The sequence below is a fragment of the Symphalangus syndactylus genome, chromosome 20, assembly GCF_028878055.3.
Source record: "Symphalangus syndactylus isolate Jambi chromosome 20, NHGRI_mSymSyn1-v2.1_pri, whole genome shotgun sequence".
Classification (NCBI taxonomy): domain Eukaryota; kingdom Metazoa; phylum Chordata; class Mammalia; order Primates; family Hylobatidae; genus Symphalangus; species Symphalangus syndactylus.
The window spans coordinates 37,429,937-37,441,366 of record NC_072442.2 but is presented as its reverse complement, the minus strand read 5'-3'; the positions used below and the strand labels follow the sequence as shown (position 1 = coordinate 37,441,366).

The window sequence follows — 11,430 nt, the reverse complement described above, 5'->3', positions numbered from 1 at the left end:
GCAAGGACAGTTTTGTTTCCACCGACACTCACTCTCTCCCCTCTGTCAAGGCGACCTCTTTGGGGAAGCCAAGCTTGGTGGCAATTTCAATTAAATGCAGAAAAGCAGTTAATAGAATTTTTTCTTTTTCTTTTTCTTTTCTTTCTTTTTTTTTTTTTTTTTTTTTTTTTGACAAAAGGCAAGACATCAGCCTCTGGGAAAGCTAGGCTTCCTCTTGCAACACACTTCCTCTCCAGCTGGTCTGTACAATTATTGATAACGTTGCCTCTCATATAATGGCACCAATTTCATTAGGAATCAAATGCTCAGGGTTTCTCACGTACGCTTCTTGTCCCTTTGGCTTCCTCTTTTCCCTCGAAAGACCAAGAATTAAATAGATCAGAGCGTGTGGAGAAGACACCCCGCCTTGGTCTGGCCCGCCTCCATCCTGGCCCCGGGGCATCTGGGCTCCCGGGGTAACCGGAATCAATAAACCAGGGCCCGATCCCCGAGGCCCGCGGCATCTCGACGGCTCGGCGGGGCGAGTGAGCGATCGAGGTTTGTTGCCCGCCGCGGAGCTTCCTGAGCCCCGGCCCCCCGCCTCCGCCGACCAAAGCATTGCCAGTGGGACCGGCCCGGAGACAATAGCTGCCCCCGCGGGCGCGCGGTCGGCTTGTTTGGAAAGCCCAGAGGCGCTTCGAGGTAAAAAGGTCAGCCCGGGATCCCAGGTTACCTCGGCCTCCTCCGCCTGCCGTCAGGCCCCCGACCATCCGCGGACTCCCCTCACCCCACGACGTCTTCCTCCCTCTCCCGACCTCGGGCTCCCCTCCCACGCCCAGCACACTGCCCCCCACTAGGCCCCTTGGCGGCCACCTCCTTCCTGCCGTCCAGCGCCCGGAGACCCAGGGCTTTCACCTTGAGCCCAGGCGGAAAGGCCTTGCGGAGGCTGGCTGGCTGCGGCCGGACTCAGGCAGCCACTCCTGACGTGCCCGAGGAGTGGCTGGGTAGAGGGGCGCTGGGCTGGGGTGGGAGTGGGGGTGTTAAGCTGTGTGCCAATTTGGAGTTTGTCAGCGACCCCTCTGGGGTCTAAGCCAGGCCTGGCTCTGGGCGGGGGGGAGGCAGTTGAGGGAGAAGGGAAAGGGTAGAGTTCGCGTCGCTTTCCCCCACACTTCCTCCTCTTTTTACACCCTCTTTTTGTCCTCTCCAAACAGATGTTTCTCTTCTTTCCCGTCTTCCTCTCAAGACCCTCTGGGCTGGCCCTGCGCGGGGGCTCACGCCTGTAATCCCAGCACTTTGGAAAGCGGAGGCAGGAGGATCACTTGAGCCCCGGAGTTGGAGACCATCCTGGGCGAAGTGGCAAAACCCTGTCTCTACAAAAATACAAAAATCAGCCGGGAGTGGTGGTGTGCGCCTGTGGTCCCAGCTACTCTGGAGACTGAGGTAGAGAATCGCTTGAACCTGAGAGGCAGAGGTTGCAGTGAACGGAGATTATGCCACTGTACTCCAGCCTGAGCAACAGAGCGAGACCCTGTCTCAAAACAAACAAACAAACAAACAAAAACCAAAACACAAAACCAAAAAACAAAACACAAACAAAAAAACTGCACTCCAGCCTGAGCGACAGAGCCAGACCCTGTCTCAAAAAAAAAAAAAAAAAAGAAAAAGAAAAAAGAGAAAGAAAAGAAAAGAAAAAGAAAAATCTCTGGGAATTGCATTCATTCCACAGACTTCTTCCATGCTTTTCTGGATTCTCCCAATAACCAAGGGACTGACAACTGTCAAGCTTGAATGCCTGGGACCCAATCCTGCTTAGGCCACACCCAGTAAGTCCTTCTCTTTATCCAGCTGAGATCTTAAAGCTCAGTTCATTCCAGCCCAACCAGCCAATGGCCACTCTTTCTTCACCTCTTCTCCACGGTGCATGGAGTATGAGGCCTCCTCTACCCCTCAATGGAGAAACAGAAGCAGGCAGGAAGAAGGGAAAACACAGACTTTATTGAAATGAGGTAGTTGCAGGTACAAAGAGAACCCGGGCTCACTTGGGGCTCAGGTTTCCAGAAACTTAGATGGCTCCTCCTCTTTCTCAAAGGTTCAGATAAATCCTTGCAGCTGTTGGGAGCCCTCACTGTGCCTGGCTCTCCCTGGGCTGCCCCCAGGGGTAGGGGTGGAGATAGGGAAGAAGGTCCTGGGTTTTCCAGGAGGCAATAAATAGGGGAGGAGCTATTGGGGGCGTGCCTGCACCTTCCTGGTTGTGGCTTGCTGCGGGCAGGCCTTGCACAGTGTTCCAGAAGTCTCTGGAATACCAAGTTCCAAAACACTTTGGTGACATACTGATGGGGTCGCTGGTGTGAGGAGGCAGGTCTCAGAAAACAACCTCTGGAGGCTGCATTAGTGCAATATAAATGTGCCAGGAGAGGGCTAATGGAGTTAGATGGGGGCGAGGGGCTTTTTGGTCTGTCATAAGGCAGCTGGTGCTATTGTAAGGTCTGTGGTGACTGGATTAAGCATTGATAATAATATGGCTGCACCCAAATACCTCCCACACAAGAAAATTTAAGGTTCTGTCCCAGGCCTAGAAGGGGGAGTTAGGATAAGAGTGCGTGAGGAGACTCCTCAAAGCTCGAAGGCACTGAACTGAATAAACCCAAGTTGGAAGGGAAAGGAGGATGAATCCAGGAGGATGAGGCTGGGCCCCACCCCCACCACATGTTGACACTGAGTTGATCCCCAAATCAAAGGCAGAAGCCCTTCCCTCTACATTTGACAGGTTCTGTGCCTCCCAAGCCTCTGGTCCTGTAGGGCCCCCAGCCACCCAGGTCTGAGAAAAATGTTTCCCCATCCCCCCTCCCACCCCCAGGCAGCTCTAAACTGGCATTTCAGCCCTAGAGAGGATCCCCAGGCCAGTGAAGCCCAGGCCTGGGGTTGGGGAGAGCCTGGGATAGGGCTGGACTGGGGTGCTCCAGTGCCTGGAAGCCCCATTGGTGGCTAGGTTCAGTTCAGGAGGTGACAGAGCTGGGTGAGGCTTCCGGGGAGGTGCATGTCGACTGGTCTGAGGCATCTCCAGCCGCCTCCTTGGGGCAGCCTGGTGGGGCTGGGGGGACCCGACCTCCCTCTCGCTCGCGCTTCTTCTGCTTCATTCGTCGGTTCTGGAACCAAATCTTGACCTGCGTTTCATTGAGCTCCAGGGTGGCAGCGATCTCCACCCTCCGGGCCCGGCTCAGGTACTTGTTGAAATGGAACTCCTTTTCCAGTTCCGTCAGCTGCCTTGTGGTGAAGTTGGTGCGGAGGCCACTGGGCGAGCCCAGGCCCGGCTCTGACACCTTGGCTAGGGGCGGGGCAGGGAGAAAGGCCAGGTCAATTCTCTCACCTCTTTCTCCTTCCCCTTCCCTCCTCCCGGGGCTGGCTCTGGGCCTCCATTCTCCATTCTGCTCAAGTACAGTTGTCAAAGTTCCCAGGGATCACTAGGTACCCCCATGGTGACCACCAAGTCCGGAGCAGCCTTCCCCATACTTCCATCCCCCATGCACACCAGGTCCTGGGTCTGTGCTGGGTGCACAGATCAGGAAGTGGAATGTGTATGGAAACTTACTCCTGGGGTGACCGGTTACATACTGGGTGGGGAGACCTCACCTGACCTGAGACGTAGGCTGTGCTCTTACCTGTGTCTACCAGAGCCGCTGAAAGAGAAGAACCCAGCCCAGACCCAGGACGTGTCACTGCAGGTGAAGCAGAGATGCTTTGGGCCCCAGAGATGGGGTGGCCACATCTGAGCCCTACCTGTCTTGGGTGGGTTTCTCTTAACCTTCATCCAGTCGAAGGTCCGGGCCGTGGGGGTGTTAGGTTCTGAAGGGCAGGGTGCTTCCTTGTCCTCCGAGAGGAGATCAGCATAGGCCGGTGCAAAGCTCGCAGTCTGCTCGTTCCCATAAGAGGGATGCTGCGGAGGATATGGCCCCGGACTGGCTCCACCTGCTCCGTAGCCATCGGACAAGCCCCCTAGCTGGGCCCCGTAGCTCGAGGGATGAAAATAGCCTCCGTCTCCTTCTGATTGACCCAGAGGGTAGTACTGAGAAGGCCCATAGCTGGGGCTGCAGGCGGCTGGGGCATACCCCGAGGGCGCGGAGCTGGAGAAGGGCACCCCCAGGGCCGAAGGCGGCTGCTGGGCAGGATAGCCGGAGTTCTGCTGAAACGCAGGGCTGGACAGCCCCCCACCGTAGCGGCCCTCACTTGCATAGCTGTCAATTGTCTGAGCCGAGCTTGGGGGAAAGGAGGTTGGGGGGCTGTGGGCGCTCTGGGCGCTGTAGGCGCTGGGTCCCCGGTTACAGAGTGGGTACTCTAAGAAGGAGTTCATCCTATTATAGTCCATGCGTCAAGGCCGCAGGAGGGTCGGCCCGTTTTGGGGAGACACCCTCTTGCCCTACAACCTTTCGGCAGTATGTCACAGCGCTGGGGCTCGAATCCATGGCCTGGCCCGCTCGCCTGGGCCAGCGCTTCCCTAGGAAGGAGGTAGGGAGTGGGGGTGAGGGGGCACATGTGATCTCTCCCAGGCCAATGGGCTAAGCGGGCCAGAGTTTGGCAGCCCCAGCGCCCATCCATCACCCCCCAAGCATTAGCATGACAAAGACACTTCAATCACCCGCAGCCCATCCATCTGAGAGCGACATGGAAGCGTCAAAAACATCTTTCTTCAAAGACTTTTGGAAAGAAGGGACCAGAGGGAGAGGGGGAAAAAGTTAGGAGAATATTCAAGACTTTCCTTCCCTCCCAACCCCCAAGGCCTTCAATAGGCTCCTGGGTTATTAGATTTGGACAAATTCAAGCCAGCTGCCCCTCACTCTTCCCACCCCTCAAAGAAACCTTCCCCGCAAGTCTGTGGACCTGGAGGTGGGGAATCCAGCTTCCTTACTTTGCCCAGAACTCCCAAACCATGTTCCTTTCTTCCAATTTGTCTTAGGGTGATGGGCTAGGACAGCCGGGTGAGGTATGTTATCTTGGGCCAAATGGATGACTGTGTGGTGGGGAGGTGGGGGAAGGTGGTGCAAAAACACCTAAGGGTGTGGGGCAGGATCTAGAATCTAGAGGAAGAATTCATGAAGCCAGGGGTGGGAAAATGGCATCTCAGGGAGCAAGGCAGGACTACAGAAATGTGGAGAAAAGGATGAGAAATGCCCCATCTTCCCTCTCTCTCTCTTTGCATAAATGTTCTCTCCTCATTCACACATCCATTTCTCTCCCTCAGCCTCTCTTTATATTCTCTCTGTCTCAATCCATCTCTCTGTTCGTCCATCTTTCTCCATATTTATATTCGTTCCCTACCTATCCATCAACTCATCTCTCTAGATGTATTTATCCTCTCTCTAGCCATCCATAGCTGTGGCTGGCTCACTCACTCAGACTTAAATTACTCACTGTATCTCTCTAGAGAGCCACAATGAGCACAGCCAGGTGATGTTTACAGGGGGGTGAAGAGGAGGGGAATTTTTTATTCTCTTCTTGAAGTGTTTAAAACTAGTGAAGACCTGCATTCTCCTGGTTCCCTCCTACCTGTATCTCCTTCACCACCCTCCATCTCCTTCCAAAAAAAAAAATTCCAAACCTCAAATGCATAAATTTAATACTAGTTAAATCTTAAAGATTACTCCAGATTTCAGTAATTTGTCTAGGATTGATAAAGGGAGTTTGGTCAGAGAGTGGGAGAATCAGGGTGGAGGCCCTGAGGCTCTGAATTCTAAGACTCCAAAGTGAGGAGTGGAATCTCGCCCCTTTTTGTTCTGTGTGGCTGTTGCGGAAGGACACAGGATGTGTCTTCCTTACTCTCTCAGACTCCAAACCCAGATGGGACTAGAAGAGAAGCCCTTAGGTAGAGCCCATTGATCCTTCTCCTCCTCTGGACAACTCGAGGGCAAGAGCTTGGCGCAATCCAACACCCACGCTCATTTGTAACCTGTCAGGGTGTCTGCCTGGCCGGAGGCCTGGGGCCGAAGCTAGGGCAAGTCCAGGAGGGCAAGAGTTCAGGGAGTGATCTCTGTAAACAGTGGAGCTCAGGAGAGGGAAGGGAAGCAGGTGGGACAGGTTTATGGAGGACCCTCAAAACTTCTGAGGTTTCCACACCCCAAAAAGGGCAGGGCGAATACTCCTTCCTCTGCAAGGGACCCCAAAGTTGTCCCCATCAGTCTGTGTCTTGCCCCTCCATCTTTGTCTCCCATTCCCTCTTGTTTTGCTTGGCCTTACCGTAGCCGCCTCTCCTGCTTTCTGCTCTATACCACCAGCATCACACTGCCTTTCTCTTCTCTAGTAATTGTGGGCCTAGCCCAACTCTGTTTTTTTCGGGGGGAGGATTTTGTTTTGTTTTTGCTTTTTGAGATAGGGTCTTACTCTGTCATCCAGATTGGAGTGCAGTGGCATAATCTCAGCTCACTGCAACCTCTGCCTCCCAAGTTCAAGCAATCCTCTCACCTCAGCCTCCTGAGTAGCTGGGACCACAGTCATGCACCATTGGGCCTGGCTAATTTTTTTGTATTTTTAGTAGACACAGGGTTTCACCATGTTGGCCAGGCTGGTCTCAAATCCCTGGCCTCAATGATCTGCCTGCTTCAGCCTCCCAAAGTGCTAGGATTGCAGGCCTGAGCTGCCGTGCCTGGCCATCACCCCCAACTCTGAAAGAGCTCAAAGCATTTCACAGAACCCCTGCCTCCTCTTCCTGATCATGTGTACTCTGCTTCAGATCCTGCTTCAAGCTGAGGGGGAGGGGGACCAGCTGGTAACTTCTTTAAGAGATGCAATGGGGGAGAGAGAGAATGTTCACTTGCCAAGGGAATGAGGGCAGACAAGAGAAAGGAAAATTGAGATGGGAGGAGGTGACCTGCAGAAGAATTGAAGGGAAAGAAATTATTGAGGTAAGAGCAAGCTTATTTCTTTCTATTTTACTTTTTCGGGGAGAAGATTTGCAGATGCTTCATCCTTTCATTTTAAGATGTCTTCCACAGACGCTAAGAATAACTTGTCTGGAGGAAACTAGGGCTTGTATTCTAACCCCAAATTTGAACTAGGCCTATATCTGATCTAGCAGCCCTGCTTCTGAGAGACTTGAGACTTGTTCACCTTCCACCTTTTCCTCATCCCAGGGAGAACCTTCTCACCCCATCCTTTGCCTTCATAATTAAGGGAACAATTTGAGGTCTAAAGGAAGAAGTGAATTTCAAATCAGTTTAATAAAACAGCACAAATCTGTCTGGGAATTGAGGAATGCATTCCCTTTATAACAGCTGAAGTCACCAACAATCTATTATTCATGACAGCAAGCAAAGACTGAGGCAAAAGTGCCCTAAGTTGGCTGGGTGCAGTCCCAGCACTTTGGAAGGCCAAGGCGAGAGGATCACTTGAGCCCAGGACTTCGAGACCAGCCTGGGCAAGATGGTGAGACCACATCTCTATAAAAATAAAGAAATTTAAAAATTAGCTGGGTGTGGTGGTGCCTCCCTCAAGTCCCAGCTGCTCAGAAGGGAGGATTGCTTGAACCCAGGAGTTCAAGGCTGCAATAAGCTATGACCACACCACTGCACTCTAGCCTGGGTGACAGAGGCCCTGTCTCTATTTAAAAAAAAAAAAAAAAAAGTGCCTCAAGTTACACTGTCAGTTGCAGTGATCGCCTCAGTTTTCCAAATTCACTATGCTCCGCAATTCATCCCTGAGTCATGCCACCTTCTCTCGTGTTAGCAGGGACATTAAAACTTCCCCAAATTCCTGCTGGCTCTCCCAGCCCCAGCAGAAAGGACTGGGAGAACCAAGCAACTTTGCTCCCTAAGTTCCCAATCTCCTCCTCCTCCTTAAAAGAAGCTTCGCTGACTGGAATAACCTATGGCCCACAGGATTTTTGGTGGACCAAATTAAACTCACCAGAGAGGGTCTGGGTGGACCCAACACCAAAATGAAATAAAGTTGATGTCCTAGTTTGTATGATCTGCTTGTACATAAAAGAGAGCAAGGAGAACATAGACATGTTTGGAACTGAAGTTATCTTTGACAGTTTTCACTCCTTATCACACTGAGAATGCAGACAAGGAAACCATCTAACCAGAATGGGGATATGTTAGAAGTTTAACCTCAGATTCTGGTCCTTTCTGTGGAGGAAGCTGCTTCAGCTGGGGGCTTGGCAGGAGCAATCTAAATTCTTTCATTAGACCTTAAATGTCTCTATCTGCTCTCCCCAGCCCAAATCTTGGGAGGCCAAACCCAAGATCAAAGGTTGGGGCTAGGCCAGTGAGGTGGCTCATGCCTGTAATCTCAGCACCTTGGGAGGCCAAGGCGGGCAGATCACCTGAGGTCGGGAGTTCGAGATCAGCCTGACCAACATGGTGAAACCCCATCTCTACTAAAAAATACAAAAATTAGCCGGGCGTGGTGGCAGGCACCTGTAATCCCAGCTACGCAAGAGGCTGAGGCAGGAGAATCGCTTGAACCTGGGAGGCGGAGGTTGCAGTGAGCCGAGATCGCACCATTGCACTCCAGCCTGGGCGACAGAGTGAGACTCCGTCTCAAATTTAAAAAAAAAAAAAAATTGGGGCTTAGGAAGTAAAAGAATATTCATAATTTTTTCCTTCTTTCTTTCTTTTCTTTTTTTTTTCAGGCAGGGTTTCGCTCTGTTGCCCCAGGCTAGAGTGCAATGGTGTAATCACGGCTCCCTACACCTTTGACCTCCTGGGCTCAAGCGATCCTCCCACCTCAGCCTCCTGAGTAGGTAGGACTACAAGCATGCACCACCACAAGTTTTTCACTATGAGATGAATTGTTTTTGTTGCTGTTGGAGAAAGGATGTTTCTTTTAATGGAAGCTAATTAAACTGTCATAAATCTGGTTGAGAACCTTAGACTGTATGTAGTACATATTGTAATGGGATTACTGCTAGCTGTGGGGCCAGAATAGTTGGGTTCAAGCCCTTACTTGGTCATCTTTTTTTTTTTTTTTTATACAGGGTCTCACTTTGTCACCCAGGCTGGAGTGCAGTGGCGCAATCTCGGCCCACTGTAACCTCTGCCTCCCAGGTCCAAGCAATCCTCCCACCTCAACCACCCAAGTAGCTGGGATCACAGGTGTGTGCCAACATACCCAGCTAATTTTTTGTATTTTTGGTAGAGATGGGGTTTTACCATGTGGCACAGGCTGGTCTCAAACTCCCAAGCTTGGGCAATTCACCCGCCTCAGCCTCCCAAAGTGTGGGATTACAGGCGTGAGTTACTGTGCCTGGCCTTTGCTTGGCCACTTCTTAGCATTGTGGCCCTGGACAAGTTTCTTGATTTCTATGAGTCTCAGCCTCGGAGAAAAAGAATGGGTTTAATACTACTTATCTTGCTGCCTTGTTAGTAGGATTAAAGCAAGCAAGAAAATACAAACCACAGGGAACTCTCTAAATGTATGATATTAACTTTAAATCACATTCTGAAATGGTATGAGTCAGTCTTCTGCTTTTTAATATAACTAGCATATTAAAATATGGAAATATGTAGGGTGGGTGTGGTGACTCATGCCTGTAATTCCAGCACTATGGGAGGCTGAGGCAGGCAAATCACCAGAGGTCAGGGATTCGAAACCAGCCTGGCCAACATGGTGAAACCCTGTCTCTATTAAAAATACAAAAATTAGCCGGGCGTGGTGGCTCACACCTGTGGTCTCAGTTACTCAGGAGGCTGAGGCAGGAGAATTGCTTGAACCTGGGAGGTGGAGGCTGCAGTGAGCCGAGATCATGCCATTGAACTCCAGCCTGGGTAACAGAGTGAGACTCTCTCAAAAAAAATATATATATATTTGTGTGTGTGTGTGTGTGTGTGTGATAGGAGGAGAATAGAATTTAGGATATATTTTCATGTAACATAGCAACATATATTATACAATATAATATGTACTTTATCATATGCAAATTTCATTGAGATTGAGAAGATTGGCTCTGTTTACGCAAAGGATTTTCTTCTAACCTGAAGGGTTTCTTGAAAACCAAAGCCTAATATTTTATACTTATAAAGAATCCAAACTATTAAAATTGCAACAGAAAGGTTTGTGGTTGGATATTAGAAAGAACTTCTTGATTTTCCAATTATTGGGGAAAAGTTTTCTAGGGAGGATATTGTCTCTTCTTCCTTAAGGAATTTCGCTTGGAAACTGTCCATCCTAGAGGTGCCCTGACTTCTGAATCTAGACAGATCAGCAAGATGTAAACTTCCATCTGGAGCCAATAATTGGGGGCATGATTAAATAATGATTGAGATCTTTCTAAAAGGAAAGGTTAGTGTGACATGAAGAATTAAAATAATTTTCTACTTAATCGAGTTTATCGAAATGCAATAGTTTTTTTTGGCCAAAATATCTGCTTTGGAAATCTTAGCCAAACAGTGATCAAGCTGAATTTGGGTCTGAATGACTGTACAGACTGTGATTTTTCTGCAGTTGTTGGGAGAGAGAGAAAGTTTTAAGAGGGCTCCTTTACCATTCATTCTCTCCTCTGAAGAGGAGGATCTCTTTCCGGCACTAAATATCTACCTTACCCCTGAGTGTGGACAGAGGGATGGCTGGAGGAGAGAAGAGGGGTAGGCAGAGCTGGGCTGGAGAGATCAGTGGAGGATCTGGGCTATAATCAGCCTCAGCAGGCAGAGGATAAATTGAGGCCCTACAGGCCACCTTCTGCAAAGTGAGGACTGAGAGTACATCCCAAGAAGATCTGCAGTGGGGCCAGCAAGTGCTTGTCAGAGACCTGGGTGGAAGATGGGTAGGCGAATTCAGCAGTGCTGTTTAGGGAGTCTCAGAAATTGTGCCTATGCTCTGATGCCCCAGCAACCAGATTAAACATAACTAAAGGGGACTGTTAAAGTCTAGAACATCATGTCGAAAAAGAAGTTTGGTGGCTCTTTTTATATGAAATGGCCTACATAAAAAAACAAACAGGCCGGGCGCAGTGGCTCACGCTTGTAATCCCAGCACTTTGGGAGGCCGAGGCGGGCGGATCACGAGGTCAGGAGATCGAGACCACGGTGAAACCCCATCTCTACTAAAAATACAAAAAAATTAGCCGGGCGTGGTGGCGGGCACCTGTAGTCCCAGCTACTCGGAGAGGCTGAGGCAGGAGAATGGCGTGAACCCGGGAGGCGGAGCTTGCAGTGAGCCGAGATCGCGCCACTGCACTCCAGCCTGGGTGACAGAGCGAGACTCCGTCTCAAAAAAAAAAAAAAAAAAAAAAAAACAATCAAAAAACAAAAGAAAAAGAGTAAACATAACCAAATGTTGGGGGAGGTGGCAGAGGATGACAGTCAAAGGAAAACTTGGCTAGGATACTTTTTAATACTCATATTTATTGAATACCGGGCACCTGGCAGACAACACTGCACCCGATTACCTGCTTGTTGAAAAGATTTTGCTCCCTACTCATTTAAATAAAGATAAATGCATGATTATTGGTGTAAAGACACT

General features: G+C 50.2%; 1 protein-coding gene across 1 annotated transcript; it reads right to left on the bottom strand.

The window, feature by feature from the left end:
* Window positions 1-1,954: 1,954 nt before the first annotated feature.
* On the bottom strand, window positions 1,955-4,449 carry HOXB1 (homeobox B1). Its single transcript, XM_055257563.2, has 2 exons — window positions 3,757-4,449; window positions 1,955-3,304 (listed from the first exon to the last, which is right to left on the bottom strand). The coding sequence occupies exons 1-2, from the start codon at window positions 4,340-4,342 to the stop codon at window positions 2,976-2,978; spliced, it is 915 nt and encodes a 304-aa protein (XP_055113538.2). The 5' UTR covers window positions 4,343-4,449; the 3' UTR covers window positions 1,955-2,975.
* Between the last annotated feature and the right edge of the window lie 6,981 nt (window positions 4,450-11,430).

What these genes read in the sequence shown, in the direction of transcription:
- HOXB1 (XM_055257563.2), bottom strand. Translation starts at nt 4,342, where the DNA reads ATGGACTATAATAGGATGAACTCCTTCTTAGAGTACCCACTCTGTAAC. An exon ending in GAGAAACCCACCCAAGACAG is followed by an intron (nt 3,305 to 3,756) that starts GTAGGGCTCAGA and finishes CCCCGCCCCTAG; the next exon opens with CCAAGGTGTCAGAGCCGGGC.